The 24,857-nt window shown below is 34.7% G+C and overlaps 1 protein-coding gene across 1 annotated transcript in view; it reads right to left on the reverse strand.

Annotated features, from left to right (window-relative positions):
* Positions 1-16,908, reverse strand: part of LOC109819615 (histone-lysine N-methyltransferase EZ1) — a 38,987-nt gene extending 22,079 nt beyond the window's left edge. The window contains exons 1-9 of the mRNA XM_020385392.1: positions 16,842-16,908; positions 10,912-11,013; positions 10,449-10,777; positions 8,437-8,598; positions 5,413-5,497; positions 5,063-5,218; positions 4,899-4,946; positions 4,761-4,829; positions 3,916-4,640 (exon numbers count right to left, since the gene is read on the reverse strand). Coding sequence (XP_020240981.1) covers positions 3,916-4,640; positions 4,761-4,829; positions 4,899-4,946; positions 5,063-5,218; positions 5,413-5,497; positions 8,437-8,598; positions 10,449-10,777; positions 10,912-11,013; positions 16,842-16,883 — 1,718 coding nt within the window. The 5' untranslated portion in view covers positions 16,884-16,908. The remainder of the gene's footprint in view (positions 1-3,915; positions 4,641-4,760; positions 4,830-4,898; positions 4,947-5,062; positions 5,219-5,412; positions 5,498-8,436; positions 8,599-10,448; positions 10,778-10,911; positions 11,014-16,841) is intronic.

The raw sequence follows: 24,857 nt of genomic DNA on the forward strand, positions 1-24,857 counted from the left end.
AGAGAACAATACATCTAGTGGGATGCATGCCAAGCAAAGATCAAATCAAGTTCAGCTACTTAACAGAGATTGTGCGCTGTACCAAATAAATTTTTCAAATAAATTGATGAATGATCATGATGTTATATTCACTACTATATGATAGCCTTTGTATAAAGCCTAATAATGTAATGGCCTCAAAGCCTTGCGAAATTGTACCTCTACACGAGTATGGTCTATGTGTGCACATGTACAAATAATTTCCGGAAAAGTTCTATATTAAATTAAAAGTTTGTACTTTACCCACTAGTTTAAAGCATAATTGGGAATAATAAACATTAATTTTCTTCTCTGTTTTGAGAGAAACAAGTGATATATCTTGTTGAATCTTATTTCTTAATTTGTCATCTTCACCTTACCATAGGGGAACTTTTCATATCTACCTTTATCTAAAGGAAAACATCCTAAAACCATCTTGTTTAATAAAAAGAGTTAATTTGATCTTAAATGTACAATACTTAACATTAGAAACGATGAAACATCACGTTCCAATTCATGCAATGCATATCAAATAGCTCCAAAGAGTCTAAAAAATTACTAAAACTAAGAAGTAAATCAGACAATTCAGTACAAGCACAATAAGTGTACTAAAAGTGCTCGAGAAGTATTCAAGAAGTGATGTGCTCAAAAGATAAACATCCAACATTCACCATTCATTCTTGATAGCAGTATGCCAGTATCCATGTTGCTCATTTGCTTCACATTTACAGAGCTGTTGAAGGTAGCTAAAAGGGGTTACGTTGGTTAACCTGAAGTAGTAACAATCTTGCAGCGTAGGCATAGCTGTCACCTTTCATCGCTATGATCAGGAGGTGTTATTTGCAAATTGAATATTACTTGAGGGCTTACTTGCAATGTTTAAGTTAAATTTTTAACTTGCATGTGGATAAAATTTGTTATAGTACTAAACTAAGTCATAATCTTGAAAACAATGACCTTTGACAAGTCTTGTATCAAAAGACATTTACCTTATGAATACAGAGCAAGCCTTCTACAAAACTGAGTGAAATAAGTGTGCTAAGGTGACTCCATAAGCAAGTATCGGAACTCGGCCAAAATCAAACCCTAGATCGTCATGGTGGACCCACGCTGGTAACTTCTTGAGTGAAGATCCCAAGCTGCCCTAACAGTAACTAATTAACAGAGAAAATCTTTCCTAAGTTCGACAGGAAATCGAAATGCAAATTAGACCTGTTATGCTTGGAAATTTGGCTTAGCACTGGACATAATTCTTTATTGAAAGTTCATCATATTTTCCCAAAGTTCTAGACCTTCTAGCCAAGGAGAATTTCTGAGAAATACTCCTTTGAAGTATGGCATAAATTTTTGCATCTCTCTCACACTTACAAAATTCCCTTCTTCTCACCATAATTTTCACAGCAAGCATTTGGCACTAATTTAGAGGGTTGACACTGAATAATAGTAGATTCGAATTGCCAAAGGCTTAGATGATCAGCAACGAAACAAAACAAAGAAAAGACTTCCAACCCTGCTCTAAAAATAATCAGAACCTCGTGAAAAGATATTAATATTTTTCAAATAAAATTAGGAATCCTCATTGCAAAAGGCACTGAATTTAAATACTGAAATACCACAGAAAATAATAAATGCGAACAAAATTCTACATCAATAAAACAATACTTCCAGTTTATGTTTTACAGTTCACCATGTTAACAAGATTCATGGGAGCAATTTACGACAAGTTTCTAGAAAAATAAAGCTGAAGTGTGAAGAAGCAGACCAAGACGCAAGGCTTCATCCTATTGACGAAAAAGAAGATAAATATAATAAAGCTTTGCAGCATATTAAAGCCCTAACTTTTTCCTACCTTGCTCTGAAACCTACTTATGAAGATCCAATAATCAAAAATTTACGAAAAGAAATCCATATCCTGGTCTGTTTAAGTTACATCTCCTGGCTCATATTTACTCCCTTCATTCAAGAATGTAACCCTAAAATCAAACTTGTAGCCTTCACCATTGTGGGAAATCATGGATTTCACTTGTAAGGGTAAAATTTTAAAGTCAAAGAAAGCAGGAAAAATCGAGACACTCGGAAATAAGAACAATGGAATATGGTAAATTAATAAGAAAAACTGTTAGTAAATTTAAGATGTTCTATCCTAATTCAACTATATCAGATCTTTACTGTGTCATGTAATTTCATTGTTTAGTTATTATTCCCTTCCAAGCATTTCTACCATTGTTAAGAAAGGGTTCACGTTTTGAGTAAAATTATAAAATCAGGAGCTGTAGTTGGATCATTCCATTGCTAGCCTCCACCTATATCCAAGAATGAGATGGTGGCGAAATTTAAGGGGCTTTCTCGCTGATCAATTATCACAGTGAATTCTTCCTCAAGTTGCATCACGAAGAAACATGCAGAAGATTAAAAAATAACAAGAACAAAGAGTTTAAAGAGATTATCTGAGGAGATGTCCATTGTAATTTTGTGGAACTCCCTCCGCCGATACTCTTTGATCCAACTACGTACATTTAATCACTTTGAATTCATAGCTTAAAGTCTTAGATGCCAGAATTCTACTTATTCGTGTTTTTTAAGATCCGGTTACGAGATGTCCATTGCAATTTTGTGGAACTCCCTCCGCCGATACTCTTTGATCTAACTAAGTACATTTAATCACTTTAGATTCATAGCTTAAGGTCTTAGATGCCAGAATTCTACTTATTCGTGTTTTTTAAGATCAGGTTACAAGGAGTTTAAAGAGATTATCTGAGGAGACGTCTATTGAAATTTTGTGGAACTCCCTCCGCCAATATTCTTTGATCCAAGTAAGTACATTTAATTACTTTGAATTCATAGCTTAAGAGTCTTTGATGCCAGAATCTACTTATTTGTATTTTTTAAGATTGGGTTGGGACGTGTATTTTGAAGTTTTAATATAAATTTCTGAATTGAAGTCTATTGTTTTTTGACTTCACATTTACTAGAAAGTTTTCGGATAACATGTCAAAATGCATGAGTTGTCAATATTTCCCATTATTAACATCCTAGAAAGATTCCTACAGAAAGAATGCCAATTTGCTTCCTAATGGTGAAATCATAAGCATAAGCAACATTGAGGACAAATAATGAATGAGTACAATGATATAGTAGACACAATATGAAAACTATTATGCAGCAAATCTAGTACAATTAGGAAATACAAGAGGAATGCATCAAAGTGTGCTTTATGTGTTAAAAGTTCATTTCCACTGCAACAAAACTCTGAAGTTATTCTCAAGATTGAGGGATACCAATTATGCTCTAACATGTCCCAGATGATTGTATGACCCTTTCACGGGCCAAACCCCATTCGCACACTGCAGTACTCCACTTTAAATGTGTGGCTGGAGGAATTTTAACCTGGGTTGCTCTGACACCATTTAAAGTTCCCTTCCATTAAACCAAAACACCATAACCAACATTACAGTGAGGGTTGAGGATTGTAACTAATACTACCATGCATATAGCTAGATGTATGTGCAAGTGTGTGCCGGCATTATCTATAACATGAATCGTTAGCAATAAAAGTGGTTAATACAAGAGCTATCTACTGGTTATTTAAATTTATCTAATCAGGTATTAGTAATGCATTGCATATGTATGACAATTGAAGTAACTTAATGAAATTAACTTCAAGAACTGTAACAGCGTTAAATTTTAGATGAAGGCATCTAAAATGTGTAGATTATGGCAGACAGGCAAGTCAATAATATTTTACTCATTTATTTCCCTTCTCATCCACATTAAAAGAGAAGGAAGCAAAGGTGAATCAAACAGAGATTAGAACAAAAAAATGTATTTAGTGTTAAATAAAAACCAAAACTGAACATGGAACCAGCTACCACAGGTACCAAATAAATACGAACTGACCTATTCCTTCCAAAAATCTCTAAACCTTTTGCAAACAGGCTCTTCTCGATAATTTTCCAGGATTTACAACCATTTTCAGGTTTGTAGATGTTCTCATCAACAAACTCTTTCCTTGAACAGTCATCGTCATCTGCAGTTGAAGTTTCCTTGGACATCTCATCTTCAGATCCATTATGAACATCAACTGGTGGTGAACTGAAATTCTTCTGCAGAGGACTCTTTCTTCCTGACTTCCTAAATGTTGCTTTTTTAAGGATTTTGTTCCTCGAAGATGAACTAGTATCATTGCTATCATTGTGTGTATTCGATCTAAGTTTCAAATCTTTGGGCCCAAGGGATCCACTTGCAATGGAATCTGACTCTGACTGTGCAGTTTTCTTTTGTCTTTTACGCATGCAAATAAGAACACGTTCAGCTACTCTTTTGTTGCTTTTCTTTCGAATCCCACTTTTCACTCCAAGCTTACTTTTTGAGGGTGATGAAGAAATATTAGCAGAAGCACCATCATGGTTTGGATGTACTTCTGACTCGCTGCTTTCTGATACAACTCTAGCATTGGAAGATGCACTTTCACTTTGATTACATCTCCTCCTGCCAACAGAACCGCCATTGGATTTCTTTCTGGGAGAATGACGGACACCAGCACTACTGGAGGAAGGAGTTAGTTCTTCAAAAACATGAGATGTCTGAGAATTCACTGTAGCCATGCTTTCTGATTTAGCAATCTGAGAAAATCACAAGTCAAGAAGAATTATGCTAAAAACCTGAAGCTTTACCAAGTAAACTATTTCAGCATAGGATGATGCTCAAGTACTTATGCTTTCAAAAATGGACTGAGTTCATACCAGCCTGTAGCAATGAATACCACAAGGTGCCCCTTCATCTGAGCTGCTCAAAGGATGTTGTTTTTCCACCTGAAATAGAAGGGGAATAAATAGGTAGCAAAAAAATAAGCAAGTAGTTTCTATAGTTCACCAACATACAGGGAAAACTAAATCCTGAGAACACCCATGTAATCTGCAATCGAAAACCTGGAGACAACAAGAGTAAGAAAAGAAAAAACAGTCAGCACACAGAATAACACATATATTAACAAATTCTTCAGAATGTTCTAACTGCATAAGTAAGACTTGTACTGGTACTTTACCAGACATCGTCGACAAAAAAGGTTGTCAAAAGAATCCAATGATGCGTCCAGATCTTTATCCAGAAATCCATCATAAACTTTCACATCCAATTCACCTTCTTGCTTTTCTTTGCAATTTTCAGGTTTCTCCCTCATAAGAAAATGTTCATATCTTGCCTGTATAAGATGTTCGATGGTGTTTCATACCTCTGTAAATGCCAGCAAAAACTGAATGGGAAACAGGTAAAACCCAAGTTCATACTAGACTGATTCACATCAAAAACAAACTTTAAAAATCTGACATTTGTTTAAAAAGTGTAGCTGGACAATGGAACAACAAGCATACTGGAGAAAAGACATTAATAACATACCTTAATTTCACAAGGACTCTTCCCAAGGCACTGAGCCAATGTATCCAACACATCATCAGACAAACCAGCCTCTTGTATAGTCATTCTGGAAAAGGAAATACACATTGTAAATGAAAAACTTTACCTAGAAATTAACAACAGTTATTTATAATTAAAAATTATGAAAACATATATTGTAGATGAAATTTTCATTTTGTTAATTCTTTCCGTTTACCATTAACATTATGTATTCATCAAATTTTCAAAGTGCCCTGCTTTCTAGCCACCAATTACTATGGCTGCCAACGGAATTACAAGAGCCTGTTACTGGGGACAAATAAGCTGCCAACAGAAATACAATCCAGGTGTAGAAAATAGAAGGGCACAATAACTATTCTATAGCAATATAGCACCCATAAGCATTTACAATATAGCACCCAACTGAAAACATTTGCCACCCGATCCTCCAATTTATTCTCATATTTCAAACTTTGATAAATAACTATTTGAGCAGCTACGTTCTCAAAGGTGAAGCATATGAATCCCACTTCCACAAACAAAACATGTCTAATTTAATTATATTTTTCTTTTTCATTTTTCTCCAATAAAAATACTTGAACTGAGGACACACCACGACAATTCTGACCCTTTCAGGTCCGAGTGTAAACAGGCCTTAGAAAGCAAAAAAGCGATATTTTGATAGACTTCAACATGGAACAAGAGTCAGGTGAATAACATCTCCGTCTTTGGATGCTTATGCTCAGGCACAAGCAAGACTTAGCGTAAAAAAAATTTACTACTGTGAGTAACAAAGTGATAGGAGTACACACTTAATGAAATCAAAACTTCACCGGAGATTATAGAATGACAACATCACAACAAAAATTAAAGTACATCTAGAAATGATACTGAATAGATAACTATTCAATGGAACATATACTAATCAGATATGAAAACTATTAGAATGACAGATGAGTAGGCGAGGATAAGTATTTTGTAAAGAAGGTGATGATGATAATTATGATCATTATGACAAACACAATTAAGATCTGAAAAGTGAAAACTTTAGAATGTCAGATGAGGTGTTATTAACCGGTCATTTGGTAATTTGAAGTGAGATTTCTGAACCTTGGACACTTTTTTATTTCACAACATAAAGTTAAGGAATTCCAAGAACCCTGCAAATCGTTAATTATGGTATGGGCATAGCATACTAGTATTTGTTAGATGGTTTTTAACTTCCTGTGTCTACTTGCAAGAGCCTTCTTACCTTGAGATTACCTAGCTATATCTCACACCGTATGATGTACCTTTCTATTTTTTGAATATTGATTACTGCTACATTACATTTGTTAGATGATTAAATATCTAGTCGATGTTAAAAGCACATGTACATTGTACTACTTCCAAACTTTCATATCTTTTTGCCTCATGGTTCTTAATGTTATCAATTTATCACAATCTTTCTGATTTGTTTTTAATGAATTATGTTATTAAAAGACGACGCCAACCAGCCTGCAGGTTCCTTCCATTTTTCTTTAAAGGTAAGTGAACCACCAATATAATACATGATGAGAAACAAATTTGGAGGTATAGTACATGTAGCATGTTATGAGGTATAATCAGCAATCCACATATATCTTTCATCTTGGCTACTCACAGTCACGCCAGATTATTTCACCTTTACAACAATTTTCCCATAACTCTCCTTGAGAACAAAACAAGAGTCCGTTAACATAAAGAAACAGTGGTTGCTCGTATAGTTTGAAATTGCCAATCTATACTCTGTTTATCCCTGTTCTGAACTGTACTATTTTCTAACAATCACATTTTTTATACATTATTACCAATTGTAGATTATTGGTCATGAAATGTATTTATTCTTATTATGTTAGCCAGATGAGGAAGTTATGATTTTATCACCTGTATGATTTTCCATACAGTAATAATGTAATATTCACCTGTACTGCAGCAATCCGAAAGAGCTCAAAGAAACCTATCTTTTGCCTATTCTGCTGTTTTTTACTCAAAAAGGATTTGGAAGGGGCTTGAAAGTACTTTAGTAGACCTCACTAGATCTTATGTGGGCCTGCCATGTAAAATAACTTCAAGGCCTGATTTTGGAGCCAAATGGAGGGAGGTGTAAGCAATCTAAAGCAGCACTTAACAAGGCAGTATACTGTATTAGGAATAATCTTTTCTTTCTCTTGAGAGAGCTCCGTGATTCCCAATGCATAAAAGAAAACTAGAGGTCTAAAAATTCTTGATCTATAGTACATCAGAGTAAAGAATATCAAAAACGCATTTTAAAAAGTACTTGAAGATTTGAAATTTTAGATGCGGTTTATATTACTTCTGGTAGTTTTCTGCAACCATGCATAGTCGATAGATTCATTACCATCAGGTAAACATATTGATCAAGCTAAGAAACAACATACTGTTGCTCACAATGAAGAGTATTTAATATTTCAAACAACATGATCTTCGACTCATTACCATTCTTCATCTATCCAAGGCCCAAAATAATGAATAAAAACAGGTTGAGTGCTCATTTGAACCAAGACAAGCCTATACCTCATAATGTGCTAACACCTTTAATTTTAGCATATAAGTATCGGTCAGGTACTGTCTACGCGTATATTCAATCATCTCTAATACCCAATTAATGTCATACGTAGAGATGATACATTTTCATACCAAAGTGGTTGTGTAAACTGTAAATGCTTATTACGTTCACGATACATACCCAAGGTCTTTTTTTCTGCTTTATCTGTGTTTCATTGTAATGCACAAGGAACCTCATGCAAACTGCCGTACTAAGTGTAATGAATCAACAATTATCTTAAACAATGAGCAAATTGGAAGAGATACACTCTAGGATTCAAGAAGGTAACAAGATATTCATCTTTGACAAGTAGTATTTGATTCATTAGTATCAAACAATTCTGTAACTACTGCTATTGAGGATAAATGAACAAAAAGAAAAGAGAATAAAGAACGATAAATATAAAGTTTACGCTTCTATGAATATTAATGTTCACTAACCGAAGAATATAATCTTCAACTTTTCCAAATTCTTTCTTTTCTTCTTCATCATCAACTATATCTTCCTCACTATCACTACAAATTAAAGCTTCGCCACAACTTTGGTCATAATAGATTCTTCTTCGACCAACAACAGACTGATCTTCTGCCATCCTTTGATTTCTGCCACACAAAAAAAGGATTATAGTCAAACTTTTCGAGGGCCACCATTTGAACTGTTGAATAAATAATTAATGGTGGGAAAAAATGGCATGTACAAAAGAAGCAAGAGGTTGCATGAACTTATTTATATGCTATACCTTAAAGGTGTCTTTTCTTGTTGAATAGTCTTAATATTCACGGAAATCCAAAGGCTTTGAAGTATGCACAGGGATCAGAGATGACCAATTAATGGATTTACAAGACTTAAGAGTCTTAACACTTGTTTATTCTTGTTCTTTATGATTGTGCTTGTATTTTTAAGAGTTGTTTACAAATATCTCCGTGTCACGGTGTGCGTGGGAGTGCAAGCATGGCAGTGTGTGCATGCGTCTGTTGATGCACGTGTATGTGCATGTGTGCGCATAAGCGTATGTTGATGCATGTTTGTGTGGGGAAGGGGATTACATATTTTATACATAGGTTGTAGGAAATATCTATGAAAATTCATTTTAGACGATCCATGATGTTCCAAATAACAGATTATAATCTAACATTTCAAAACTCAAACCAGTTTTAAAGAAGCTGTTGGATTGAAAATTTCTAGTTTATACATCTCATAATCGAACAGCAGTCTATGAAAATTTTAAAAGTTAGTGACCTTAAGTTGCTAGAATTATAGGATACAAAATTCTAAACCACTCATTTTTTTATCAACCTAGGTTTTGTGATGTATAGATCACAATGAAAAGTTTGGATCATCAAGACGGACGATTAATGTGCATTTTCATACATAGACATGAACCTTTTAATAACACTCCATATGTACACTTCCTCCCTCTCTCTCAAGAGGAAGGTGAGATATATTGAGTATGAAATGCCACCTCATTAGGAAAAATGAGTTACAGATCATGCCATTTTGTTTTTTGTTTTTTTACAAACACTTCTAGGGAAAAAGGGTTTTGGAGTGTCACACTAGCTCCTTGATTAGTGTATTGTTGATGTGGCAAGCAGCCAATCACTTTATTTAAAGGGTTAGTTAAGCATCAATCCCTTAAATCTTCAATAATTCCACATTAGTCACTCAAAGCTTTAAAATTTCTTATACGTCTCTCGGATCCTATGGGGTCTCGCAATTTGGTCTCACAACGAACAAAATATCCCTCAGTCAATTTACATACATATGCGTGCAGACATGCATGAATGCGTGCAGACATGCATGAATGCGTGCAGACATGCATGAATGCGTGCAGACATGCATGAATGCATCATGCATGCATGCATACATATATACATACAGGTATAGATATATACATATCATACAGTAAGCAGGGAAGCCATCTTTTTAGAAAATACCATGATCAAAAGAAAATAAAATTTCTTGATAATAATTCACACGTGAGATGCTTTTCTATCTGTACCACAAATAATAAAATAAATGAAAGTCCTGCTTGTGCATTATAAGAACATGAACTGATGAAAGTATGGTTTAAGTAGCGAGTTTCTTTAGTTAAAGATCTATAAATTAGAGGCTGAACAAATATTAAAACTAAGGATTTTTAAGTGTTCTTAAATCATGGCCAAAAAGTAGGATTGAGCAATTGTTATGCGCAAAATCATAGATCTAACCAACATGCACTTTGGAAGATAGGCATGCCTAAGCTCTACACAAGAATGGCAATTCTCAACGACAGCTAAATAGGCAGACAACAGTTAAATAAAAGCATATGCGGAGGTGAACAAGATCCAAGCATATTACTCAATTAAAATAAATTTTTCCTGATACTTATATGAAGATTTTGTAATGCACACATATATATGTATTCCATCTATTTAATGGATACACAATGTTGTATGGTTATGTTTATTGTTACCTGTCCAAAAATATCCACGTAGTGTATGGAGGTAGTTTAGAAACTTCAGACAGTTTGATTGGACGAGTGGCATTCTTTCCAATAATATTGTTCCCAAACAAAACAGGAGATGAAGCATTTGAACTTTCTTCTTGGCAAGAATTGTCATCCTTTTCTCCACAAGACAAATCAACACCAGTCAGCATACCTAGTGCATCCTCTTGCCTTCTAGTCAACAAATCTGCACCTGATACAGTACTACCCATTGTAACATTCCTCCTAATTGTTGACAAATGATGGGCATGATCTGTGATAGCACTCAGTTTCTGCTTGTTCTCTTCCACTTTTCTCTGAAATATAATACATTTATTAAATGTATAGACTTGCATGTTAGTTAGCACAGAACTACACCAACAGTGAGGTTCTGCACCAAGTAAAAGTGGAATAACTATTAATATCAAGCAGCTAAGTTTGCAGAAGTTACCTTAACATAGGAACAACGATCAACGACGACTTGGTCCTTCAAGGAATCAATAATTTTTAAAACATATGGAGAAGCACAGCTTCCTTCTTTCGCTCCAATAATCTGTATGTGACATGCATAACCAATATCTCTTGTAAAATTATTGTTGGTTAGACATCTAGTGTGTACATGTTAAGTGCATGTCAGCACACAAAAAATTATATTTAGCGATGGTAACCTATATTTAACGAGGTATAACCAATTATTCTCTTGCAAATAGTTGTTTATTATAGATGGCATTCTGTGTCCATGTGTTTATTTGGGTAACCAAATTATAAACACAAACACCAATATTTGTGTGTTTGCTAGACAATAATCTACTTACATAATAGATACGTTTCTAAAAGGTACACATCTTTGTGTGTGTCTTACATATAGGCTTTCGGTTGGGGTCTTTTTATTATAAGGTGGTATAGGATTTGGACATAATAGCAAATACCCACGATACTCTTCTACATATATGTCATGTATACCACCCAAATCATCCAATTTGTCGACTAACCCCCTAAATTAAGATATTTGCTATTATCCCAAGTTTGAACCTATAACCTTCTGCCCTAAAAATTTCTGAAAATTACAGACAACACTTCAAAAAATTAAAAACTACAAAGAACCCCCTTAAGAAACAAAAAACTACATACACCTAGCTAAGAAATGCAAACAACACCATGGAAAATATGAAAGTTGCAAACATCCCCTTAAATTCCAAAATTACAACCAACCTCTGAAAAAAATCCAAAAATTACAGACCCATAAAAATCTAAAATTTATAACATACCCTGAAAATCTACGAAATTGCAAAACAAACCCTTAAAATATGAAAACTGCAAACAACCAAATTTCAGTTTTTTTGCAGGATTGTTTGCAATTGTTAAGATTTTCCAAAGGGCTTGTTTATAATGTTTGAAGTTTTAGGGGGTTGTTTGTAAGTTTTGGATTGCTTTCAGGGGACTTCTTATAATATTAGGATCTTTTAGGGTGCTATTGTAATTTTTAGATTGTTCAGGGGGCTATTTCCAATTTTTGAAATTTAAGGGGTCATTTGCAGTGTTTAGATTTTCCAGGGGTTATTTGCATTTTTCAGTTTCAGGGGATTCTTTGTAATTTTGATTTTTTCAAGGAGCTCTTTGTAACTTTTTATGTTTTTAAAGATTGTTTGTAATTTTCATATTTTTTATTTTAGGGCAAAAGAAGTTCTTAAATTTGGAGGTTAAGTTAAATTTAACTAACAATTTGAGAAGGAAGTCATAGGTATTTTTTAAGGGCAATCGGGTCCTTTCTGGTCTTATCCCAGTTGGGAAATAGTTTGAGTACTATAATAACATCCTTCCTCCTCCTTTGTTTAGTCAAGAATTTCTGACTAATTTAGTTAAAAGGACTAATTAGTCCAACCAAATCCTCCCTAAAAAAATTGAACCAAACACCCCACTATTTTATTACGAGCATGCACAATTAGTCCTATCCAAACATGACCATATATATGTATTACGAGTATGCATGTACAAGGAAGGATACAACGAAATGGTAAATGAGAATATTATCATAAGATGGCTTAATTGCTTATACAAATCAATGATATGCACAATCAATCTTGTTCTGTATATCTCAAGATTAGTACACACAAGCATCCACTCAATATAGAGCTTTCTAATCAATGTATGAAGTGCAAAATTAATTGTCTTTAAGATGTTTGAATAATTATCTACATTATATTGTCTTGATCTATGATTTGACCATTTGAGAAGGCACCCAAATATCCAAATTTATTAACATGTAAAGTAGGTTAATAATTAAAATAGACAATGTTGAATGTCAATTTGTGTAATCAATTGGAACATTTCACAAAAGGACATCATCCCAACATCTATTGTATTTATTCTCATATATGTTCGACTTTTCCACATCGCATATTAGCTCGCTTTACAAAATGAGCGGACACTTCATACCCGGTGGCCTCTGTATGTTTGTGAGTGTATAGTATTTGCATGTCCGCTTGTGTGCATGCATGCATGTGTTTGTGCATCAAAAAGAGTTGAGATAAGCTACAATAGGTTAGCATCTGAGTTGTATGGAAATGGGTATGGGTATCGATGCGGGTCTGCGACACGACAAACTTGTAAAATGTAATGTACGAGGGCTACATATATATTGAAATTAATAATTTACATGAGATCATTATTATTCTTCTAATCCATGTATTATTAGCACTAATATTCCTATCACAATTTTTAAGTTTCTTTTACTTATGTTAATTAGTATATGCTGGAAACTACTCGTTTTTTAACAAGACACCTAAATAGCCCTTTAAAATTATAGTTTTTAACTTGGTTATGGGCTAAAACGAACATGACCTAGTCTAATGAGTTTCAAGAAATGGATATGAAGTTAGAATATACACCCAGGAAGTGCATGACAAGTGTTTTAATAAAAATGCATATCATATAATGGAATACATGTCTGAATAAATGTATGTGTATATCTAAGAAGTGTCCATGAAGTTTCGGTACAGATGTGTGTCGGCTACGTATTGGGTACGAGTATGGCTTCATGATAGAAGCACCCCCATTAACATAGGTTAGCATCCAAGATTGAGATACTACCATCCCAGATTTAAAATATAAGCCCTTCAATGAAAATTTGTAACGTTCAATTGGTATAAAAATAGCTAGAAATAAAATTTTAATGATTTAAACATGTTTTAACCATCACAAAGGAAAATTACTCAATTATATGAAAATTGATACACATTGTTTTTGTCCACTTACTATATGTGTGAAATACATCAAAATCATTTCGCCTTTCCTTTACTTGATCAGGTTCATAGGCATATATCTCATATCTCAGTTTAACAGGCTGGTTTTAATTTGGTGATACCAATCGCGTCTTGAACATCATTGATACTAGCATACCATGTTCAAGGCACAAATTTCAATTTAAGAGATTGGTTTAAATGTATGATGATAGTACTCGCATCTTGAATATCATTTGATAGTAGTATGCGCCTCGCGCGCATCTCGTGTAAGCTTGACACTTGTGTCATGTAATAGACTATTTCTTCTGTTTTTTTAAAATAATTTACATATTACATATTTACATCACGTAATAGACTCTTTCTTACTAGTTGTTAATCTATTCTTCACCTTTTCATGTTTAACATATAAAAAAACAATAATTAGTAATTTAGTATACTTGTTTGCTAATTGTAACTTCCTTCTCTAACTAGCATGCTAACTAGAAAATTATGAACATGTAAATATGTAATTGTTACCTTTATTCTTCATCTTTTTATGCTAACTAGCAAATAGTATTTAAGAATGCTAACTAGAAAATTATAAACAGTCATGTTTTTTTAATCACTTAATTGTTACTTAAAAGTACATATATCATATTTTAAATAAAAATACATATTTCTTATTTGTACTTGCTTGTTTTGTTTCATAGACTTTTGCTTATGTTGGAGATTATCTTACATTGTGATTTGATAAAACTTATGAATTTCTCTATGTTATGCATGTTAATTAAGATGAAATTATATTTCTTGGTCTTTTTATGTGATAATTTATAAACATGTTGCTTATATGCTTATTTGTCTTATGTTAAAAAATATTAATTTGAGTTGTGCGTCTCAATTCAGTGAGGCACGCACATCGTTGTGCGCCTTGCGCATTGTGCGCTTAAGGGGCCTTTCAGCCCCGCATTGCGTCTTGCGCCTCGATAACAATGTTTGTGGCTAAGAAATAAAGTGAAGGCATCATTAAAGCTTTCTTTCACACTACCAAACCAAGTAGGACATGTATTATATTTTATAAAGAATGAATAATATAGTGTTGGACTTGTAAAAATATATCAATATCCAAGTAAAAGTCTTCAGATTCTGGGAACAGACAAGCAAATATAATCTACATATTCAAGTCGTAATATGGAAAAAAAGAAAACACGGTTTCTTTCTTAGCCCTACTTATGTAGTTAAGGATTTTGCAGCTTATTATCTTGGTAAATTGTCAATTTCACTCCTTAAATTTCAAAGAAAACAATTCATAACAAGTTTCATTCTTACCTAGGTAACATCCGCAGATTCTAGTAGAATAATGTCTTATGCAAGCTCACTAATAGAGTTTTAAAGTATCATTATCCTTTTTTGGTTAAATTATTCTATAAGATTTAAACCATTAAGGAGTTGCACATAAAAATAATAAAATCAATATGATATGAGTAACAACTATTATTCGTAATAATTTTAATTCCTAAGGGCCTATTTTATTAGAAAGCATATGTAAACAAAATTAGTATATAAGGAGTTACTGATAGAAGCTATAGTTTTTATAGTTCACATGTCAAATTATGATTTTTCTTTTTTTTTCTTTTTCTTTTTCTTTTGTGGGTAAGATAAATATAAAAAAAATACATTTAGATCTTCGATCCAGTAATCAACATCTATGTCTAATTGCCACATGAGATACAAATGAAAATAAATAGAAAGGCAGGAGCAACATGAGCACACAAGTACATTGTCCTCCCTATGATGTTTCAGCTTTGCAAGCAATGCACGACCTGCTAGTTTCCCACGTGAATCATCAAACCTAAGGATCCCAGCTATACAATCTGACAACAAAGTGAGTCGCTTTTCTCTTTTTACAGATTAAATCTACAGTAATCCGTGAATCATTTTCATTGGATATTCTTCATCTAAATTCTCCCAAATATATGAATGAAATCTATCTATGCCACAAGAGTCACATGTTGGAGATAATCGCACCAGTCTGAGTCTGGGCATCTCCTAATCCAGACCATGCACAGGTTCACTGCTTAGGACATCATTACTTAGGCTTAGGCGACCTTCGATATGCTTTCCTTACGTAAAATTGTTCTACCTTCACGTTTCTTCCTTATGAACATCAGACCATTCTAAACCTATAGTCAATAGTAACATAACAAATTTCCATAAAAGCTTCAAGTAAATGAGCTCAATCAACATTAACAGGAGTTTCTTCCCTCCTCAAAAACCCATCAAGGTAAACAAGATAGCAAGTAGCTTGTTCAACTACCCGCATTCAGATAATGGGCATTATTTGTGCACATTTAGATTTAATAGGCAGCCTTACCATATTAAAGCATTCAAGCAATTGACGAAGAGCTCTCCATCCTCTTGCACCACTTGCGAAAGAGACATAACCTTCAGCATTTTTTTTTCAAAAGATTACAAAACTAAAAATAAAATATTAAGCTCTCGATCAACTCTTATCAAACTTATGGCGTTACCAAGCTAATTTCCATCATATCAAGCTTTCACATAAAATCTAAAACCTTAAGTTGTTCGAGCAACATTTATAAAAGCATTCTCATCACCGAAAACCTGACTAGATTAGATAAATATGTGAAAAAGAAGCTAGCCTATAGTAATTCATGGAAAAAGAAAGCTAGAGGCAGGCCTAAACAGAAGAAACTACAAACGAAGAACGTGAGGGGAAGAGTAGGGTTCATGTATCCAACCCCAAAATTCTGGAGGCTTTGTTGTTGTTATCCCTGTGCAGAAAAGGGACTGCATACATAAGAAAGGGCTACTTGCAGCTTCTATTAAATTGAAAGATTAAACAAGCAAAATTCCATCTATCTATCCAGATAATAACATATCAAGCTATCAAGCTTCATGTAAGAGTTCAAACGTTCAGCTATTCGACTTGCATTTATAAATTAGAGCAAACATGTGCAAAAAGGAACAAATTCAAGGGCGCTAACTACAAAATCTAAAATGCGGAGGTCCAGCTGAGCAGAATCGGAGTCCGTTTCTCGAAAAGAAACGGATCGGGCTTACCTCCTGCTGGGTTCGACGAGATGGAGACAGTTCACCACAATTGAGTAAAATGGATGGGTTAACTCAAGAGAGGACTTACATTATCGCCGCCGGAGATTTGACGGCGACTCGCCGTGGCCATGGGGCTCGACCGCGCCGCCGCGTCGCGGATCAGGGTTTTGAAGGAGAGAGGGGCTCAGAATTTTTGACCGGGTGGTTGAGGGCCTTCTGACTCCTTGCTTATTACAGGTTAGGAGCTGGAATTGGGTCCGGTCCGGGGGGCGGTTCGGGTAGTGGGTTTTGATCGGGAGAATTCAAAGAGGTACGTGCTCTTTGCACGTGTGAACTTTAAATTTTAAAGGGCTTTTTGAATGTTAGTTCCTAGAATCTTGAATATTTGACTTAAGTCCCTCAAAATCATTGAAACTGCAATTAGGGCCCTCAAAACATCAGATTTCTTGCAGTGTGATCCCTCTGTCTAATTTAACATCTATTTTGTTAATGAATTTGAATCCTCTCCACTACAAAAAAGTAGTTGAGAGTAGTTGAGTGAATACTATTTTTAATCCCAACTATTAATTATACAGATGATGATTATGATATATTATAATTCTAACACCCACTGTATCCCCAATGTATTGTACTCATTCCTAATTTGCACTCGGATAAAAAAATCATAACCATATACTACATAACATATGGTAATGATTTAGTAGTGATCTTTCCACTATATTTTTTATTAGTGGAGAGGATCCGAATCATTTGTTAATTGGAATAGGGTTAGAACTTTTATTCCATATGGTAACAACTAAAATGCTGATGGGTGTCATTTTATCTAAAAATTCATATTTCCCTCGCTTGGCTCTCTTTTCTCTTGGTAGAAATGGGATACAAAATTTCCCCCAAATCTTATGAAATTCCCCTCATTTACCTCTCCCTACTTGATTGCAAGTTCCCCTTTTAGTAAATGTTTCCATAATCTTGCACATTTGAGGAAGATAATTTTGCATATCAATTCTCATTTTGTGATGTTTTATGATTTGTTCTGATGATTTTGAATAAATATGGTAGCTTGCAATGTTACGCAAAGACGCTAGCCGAACTAGGCGTTTGAGCCAGCGCCTAGCACCTAGTGTCACGGGCTGATTCTTTCACCACAAACCTAACTCGAACTCGTGCGGCACTTATTCACTCTTTACCTCACTAGAATGGTTATGTCAGCCTAATACCTCAAACACTCACTCAAGAGAAGGTAAGAGAGCACTCATGAATGAAAGTGGAAGCTCTTATTGCTTTATTACTTAGCAACTCTTGCTTGATCCAAATGGATTATCTTAGCCCCCTATTTATAGGCAATGCTAGCTTACAATGGATGGCTATGCTTAGCCTTCTAGATTGTTCTTACAATCAATGGTTAGGATTGAGTCTCTAGACACTTCTCCTAAAAAATCACCCTAGATATTTACATGGGACTTTCCTAGAAACTTCTAGATACAAGATATTTATTATATCTTTATTATGTAAGAAAACTCTAGAAAACCCTAGGATTTTTATGGACCTAACCATGAATAAGTGAGTCCAAGTACACCCAATTGAGCTAAAATAGGACGGTTCATGACATTCTTCCTCGCCTATCCGAGCGATGCCCTCATCGCTTAGTCTTCTCCTGACGAAACTTCTCGATCAAGTCTTCAAACTGCCACAAGGATGGCGTCGGTTCCCAACTGTTCTCACTGTCGGGTAAGCTTTTCCACTTCACAAAGTACTCTAACCTCGGGTGGTTGTTGGCTTCATGAACCATCCTATTCGCGAGAATTTCTTCGGCCTCCTAGTCGAACTCCATGTGAATCCTTGTTGGTGCTCAACTAGACTTTCCTATATCTAGATCTTCTGTATCTTGATGATATGGCTTCAACATACTCACATGGAAGACCGGATGATACTTCACAGTTGGGGGAAGCTTTACCATGTAAGCTACGTTCCCCACTTTTTTCTCGATCAGAAATGAGACCTCATACTTGCGTATCAAGCTCTTGTGTAGCCCTTTATGTCGATCTAATGTAGAAAGCCTGACAAGGACCAAGTCTCCAACTTGATACTCCATATGTCTTTGCTTCTTGTCGGCCCATTTCTTCATCTTCTTTGCCGCCTTGTTCAAGCACGAGCGTGCCAATTCGTTCTGATCTTACCACCCCTTGGCAAATCGGTAAGCAACTAGGCTATTTCCCTTATAACCTGTAGCAATAGCGTTTGGAGTGAGTGGTTGCTTACCTGTGACAATCTCAAATGGGCTCCTCCTAGTAGACTCACTCCTTTACAAATTGTAGGATAATTGGACTATGTCCAGTAGCTTCGCCCAATCCTACCGGTTGGCACTCACATTGTGTCTCAAGTATACCTCCAACAAGTCATTTACCCGCTCTGTCTGGCCATCTGTCTTAGGGTGGAAGCTAGTGGAAAAGTTTAGATCTGACCCCATGAGTTTGAAGAGTTCCATCCAGAACCTTCCTGTGAAGCGGCCATCCCGATCACTTACGATGGACTTTGGTAGCCCCCAATACTTCACCACGTACTTCAGAAATAGTGGTGTCGCTACCTCAGATGGATACTTAGCTGGGGCTGGAATGAAAATGTCATATTTAGAGAACCGGTCAACCACCACCATAAGAATGCTGCATCCATCTGACATGAGTAGACTCATGATGAAGTCCATGGAAATGATTTTCTAAGGTCGCTCTGGAATAGGTAATGGTTCTAATAGTCTGGTCGGCGTTCTCTGCTCTGTCTTGTCTTGTTGGCACACAAGACAAGTCTTCACGTAGGCCTCAACATCATCCTTTATGCGAGGCCAATAATACATCTCTTCTACAAGAGCTAGAGTTCTATGCACACCTGGATGTCCCACCCATTGAGAGTCATGATATTCTTTAAGGATCTCCCGCCTTAGATTCCCGAACAATGGTATGTACACCCGTCTCCCTTTGGTATAAAGCAGGTCTCCTTCTAGCCAGAACCTTTGAGTCTTGCCTTCTTTTACATAGTCCACCATGTTCTTGGTTGTAGGATCATGAGACAAACCTTCCTTAATACGACCAAGTAAGGTGCTCTGAGGATGACTTATCATAGCAGCAAGTTCCGTCTTCCGGCTTAACGCATCTTCCACTAAGTTGATTTTTCCCGGTTTGTACTTGAGCACATAGTCAAACTCTGCCAAGAAATCCTACCATCGTGCCTACTTAGGAGATAACTTCTTCTAAGTCTGGAAATAGCTGGTGGCCACATGATGCGGCATAAACATGTACCAAAAAGGTTGCAAGTGCACAACCGTGTCAAGTTATAGTATAAAGATATCGATCCCACGAGGAAGGTGTTTTTGTAGGAAAAAATATAAAATCGGTTCTTATGTTGTATGCGTGACAAATAGGAGTGATGAGTGAATGTGATTGTGGAGAGATAATGAGAGTGATAGTGTGTAGATCAATGTGTTTGAGAATAAATGTGATCAATAAGGCAAGAAAGAAGAATGAATAAAATTGAGAAACAAATCAAAAATAAAATTCAAGAATAAAAAAATGCAAGAAATTAAAGATGATGGATTCAATTATAGATATTGGTAATCTAAAATTGAACCAACTTCTTAGAAAATGGTGATTCCCTAGAGGGTTCTAGCCTAAAGGCGAATCAAACAAAATAAAAATAAACAAAAAGAAAAACTAAACCCAAGAGGGTTCTAGCCTCAAGGTGAATAGTGCAAGAAATTAAAATCTAACTACAAAATAAATTGCAAAATCTAAACTACAGAATAAATTACAAGAATTAAATGCAAGAAAATAAATCTACTCTATAAGCATGAAATAAATCTAAGGCAAGAGGGTTCTAGCCTCTTGGCTATTTAACAAGAAAATAAAATCTAACTATAAGCATAGAAATAAATCTAAACTAATAAGCAATAAAAAAGAAATAAAAAAGAAAAAGAAAAGAAATGCAAACCTCTAAACAATTCTTCATCTATATCTTCATCATCCAAAAAAGAGAAGAAATATTTAAAGTGGTGAAAAAATTATTATTATTAATTGTAATAAAAGTTACAAATTTGGAAGGCCTTCTCAATTAAGAGTAGCACTCCTCTCCAAAAGGAGTTACAAAAATTTTCACACCTCTAACCCCTCACTCTCTACCCCTATTTATAGTAAACATCAGTGAATGAGAGCCATTGGATTTAAATCTTATCCAAAAACATCAAAAATCAGCCTTAGATTCGTAACTAACTGCCCAGGGTATCGATGCCTGTATTGATACAGGCATCGATGCAGGCATCGATGCCGCCATCGATGCAGGCATCGATGCCTGCCCTTCTCCTGTGTGCTGTCCGCAGATCCTCTTGTATTTGGCTTTTGGGTTTGGGTCTTTGGCTTTAGCTTGGACTTTTGGGCTTTGACATTTGGGCTTTGGCATTTTATCTTGATTTTTCCAATGGGCTTTGATTTATTTCTTCATTAAATATTTGAAAGAATTCCTTTGGCTGCATGGGCTTCATTTCTTCATTAAATCAAGGGCTTTTTGTTGAGAGATTGGAGTTTAAGATTTATTCTTCATTAACCTGTAATTAAAGATAAGAACAATTATTAGTAGCATATTTATTCATATAAAATAGATAATGAGTGTATAAAATTATAATAAAATATGATTATCAAATACCTCCACACCTAAACTTTTGCTAGTCCTCTAGCAAAGAAAGAAAACTGAAAGAAAACATAACTCACTTTTGCAGGAATCGTGGTTGTATTTAGCACATACAACAAGCATTTAAACCCCTAGGTTACCCTAGTGGACGAGTTGTAGTCTCGTGAGGGTTTGCAGTGAATATACCCACAAAATTCGGTCAATTTGCCAAATTAAAGAAGTCAGTAAATAACTAAATTCACTTGATAACTTTAAACAATCTAATTGAAGCTAGTTTATCACTCAAGAAAACATTTTTATATATAACTCTAAGGTATATTTTCAAGAAAATCTTCTCATTGTAGCAATACAAAACCAAGCCAAACTTAGAAATTTAATTTAAAAGTTTTGAAAAGAACATGCTAACTCTTTGTTTTAAATAATTTTTAAGTTGCTTGATCTAAAATATTTTCCAAGACCATATATATAACTATAAAACATTTATTATGATTATTTTTTTAATTTTTTTTAACTCTTTCATCCTTGGTGATTTTTTTCTACTTTAACAGGCTTTCTAAGTGACCTTTTAACGAGTTTTGGGCCAATGGATCCCAACACAATTGGGCTTAGGTCATTAAGTATGAAAATACTCCTTGGGCTTAATTACTCGGTCAGCTTAGGCTTTATAATATAGAATCACCAAGAATTCAAGAGTTCTTTTTTTTGTGCCTATTTTTCGTACTCTTCTTTTGTAATTTTTTTTTTGTATATGTATATATATTTTGAAAAATATGTAAATCAAGACACTTTGAAAAATTATTTTTAACTCTAAGCTAAGAATGCAAATTAATTTATTATTTTAAATAAAAGTCCAAGTTAAGGCTTAAGTAAAGTATACTACTTTGAAAATCATTTTTTAAGAAATTTATTTAGAGTTATCATAAAAGGCGAACTTAAGTAAATAACTAACTAGGGATTAGAAAATTTCAAATTTATCAAATAAATTAATTATTACATAACTCCATCAATTTGGCAAGTGACGATATTTTTATAATTTTTTTAGAAAAGGAAAAATGACAAAAATGCAACAAAAAATGTGAAACAAAGAGAAAATTTAACTAATTCCTACCCCCACACCTAAATTTTGCATTGTCCTCAATGCAAACTCTATGATGCACAAAGTAAAGCAGATAAGAAGTGAAATACTTACATTTGGTCGGCTGATAAAACTCTGCAATTACCTTTGGTCTGAGGAGGATGGAATCAAAAATTTATTCTTCTTTTTTTTCTTTTTTTTTCTTTTTTTCAACTGAATAAGAAACTCTCGAATGAGAGAAGAATAAATTCTTTTTATTATTCTGAAATAAACAAAACAAGTAATGTAGAATGAAGTGTTCAACACGAAGAGCTCATATTCTACATTGAATCCTACCTTATTGTTGAAAATTCTTCCCCGAATTTTAAATAAATTCAGATTGATAATCAATAATGTGAATTTCCAAGCATTTCAGAGTGTTCAGTAATTCTTGTAACAAAGTAATGTAGGTAATATTGGTGTCATGCATTTTACATTTCTTAATGAGCTTAGACTCTTGTACTGTGAAGTTTTGTTTTCTAACAACCAATTCTTCTGTGAAGTTCTGAAAATTTGGTTGTTGATTATTCTCCAAGAATCTAAGTTCATCAAGAAAGAATTCTTCAAAATTTAATTCAAAGCAGCAAATGTTTAACACAGTTTTATTATTCTTAAGGACCTAATCTGCTTCTTCTAAAAACTCTAACTCTTCATCAAAAATTTCCTCAAAACTCAAATCAGATTCTTCTTCTTTTTCTTCTTCTGATCTTTCCTGAATGTAGTTTATTTCTAGAGGCTGATTATTTAGCTGGTCTCCTGGATTAAAAATGTTGAGATCAACAGTCAAATTCCCAAAGGACAGCTTCATTTGACCAGTTCTACAGTTGATGAGAGCATTAGAAGTGGCTAAGAAAGGTCGTCCTAAGATGACAGGTGTCTGTCCTTTGGGATTGGAAACAGGCTGTGTTTCCAAGACTACAAAATCTACTGGAAAAATAAAATCTCCAACCTTAATCAAAACATCCTCTAACTCACCCATAGGGACCTTAACAGATCTATCAGCCAACTGTAAGGTGCATTTGGTTGGGTTCAGTACACCTAGACCCAATTGCTGATAGACTGAATATGGAAGCAAATTGACACTGGCCCCTAAGTCTAAAAGCGCCTTATCAATGTGAGTATTACCAATGATACATGAAATGATGGGGGAACCTGGATCTTTACGTTTCAAAGGTATGGGATTTGACAGCATTTCACTGATATTGGCGGCTAAAAAGACTTTCTTTGGGACATTTATTCTCCTCTTCTTAGTGCATAATTCTTTTAAAAATTTAGCATAAGATAGAATTTGTTCAATTACATCTAAGAGAGGAATATTGACCTTAACCTGTTTGAATGTTTCTAGGATCTTCTCCTCTTGAGGGGAGTGTTTCCTAAGCCTGAGTCTATCTGGAAAAGGCACAACTGGTCTAAACCTATCAAAAGCAGGCTCAGGTTTCGGTTCAGGTTCTTGATTATCTGAGGAGGGTGATTGTTGAATAGATTCATCAGAAGGAGAAAGAGAAGGAATTTGTACTGGATCAAAAGTTTGACTTGGAGGAGTTATCACTTGATTATCGACCTGTCTACCTGACCGAAGTGAATGGATTGCATTCACTTGAGCTTCATAGAATGAACTGCATCCTGTGTCCTTAGGGTTGACCACGGGTTGACTCGGAAATTTTCCTTTCTCTCTTTCACTCACTAAACTAGCTAGTTGACCAAGTTGGGATTCTAATCTAGTTATAGCTTGAGTGTTGGAATTGAGCATTTATCCGGTTGATTGCATAAAGGAATTCAGAGTGCTGGATGTTTGAGTCAACATATTCGTGGTTTGAGTGGAGGCCTTAATTATGGTTTCCAAACCCCTTTCCAAGACATTGAGACGTTTATCCTGATCTAGATTGTGAGGAGTCTGAATTAAAGCTTGATGAAGAGGAGACTGATTTTGATACGGCAGATTGGGTTGTTGAAATTGTGAATGAGAATTGAACGGAACTGTGTTTCCCCTAGGAAAATGTTGGGTCGAAGTGAGAATAAAGTTTTGAGTTCCGGGAGAATTTCCTAGATTCCATGCAAAATTGGGATGATTTCTCCACGCTGGATTGTAGGTTGGAGAAAATGAATCATTTCTAGGGTGCTGGAATGCATCATTCATCTGTTCTAATGCATTGTTATTTCCTAGGAGAGGGCATTCCTCTAAAACGTGGGTAGGAGACAGACAATTATGACATCCTGAGGCAGAAACATGATTGATTTGAGCTGGAGCTCATTGTTGGCCTTCTTGTTTTGATGATGTTTAACAAACAATTTACTACTAATATTGTTTGTCTAGTGTTT

This window comes from Asparagus officinalis, chromosome 8 (genome assembly GCF_001876935.1).
Source record: "Asparagus officinalis chromosome 8, Aspof.V1, whole genome shotgun sequence".
Classification (NCBI taxonomy): Eukaryota; Viridiplantae; Streptophyta; class Magnoliopsida; order Asparagales; family Asparagaceae; genus Asparagus; species Asparagus officinalis.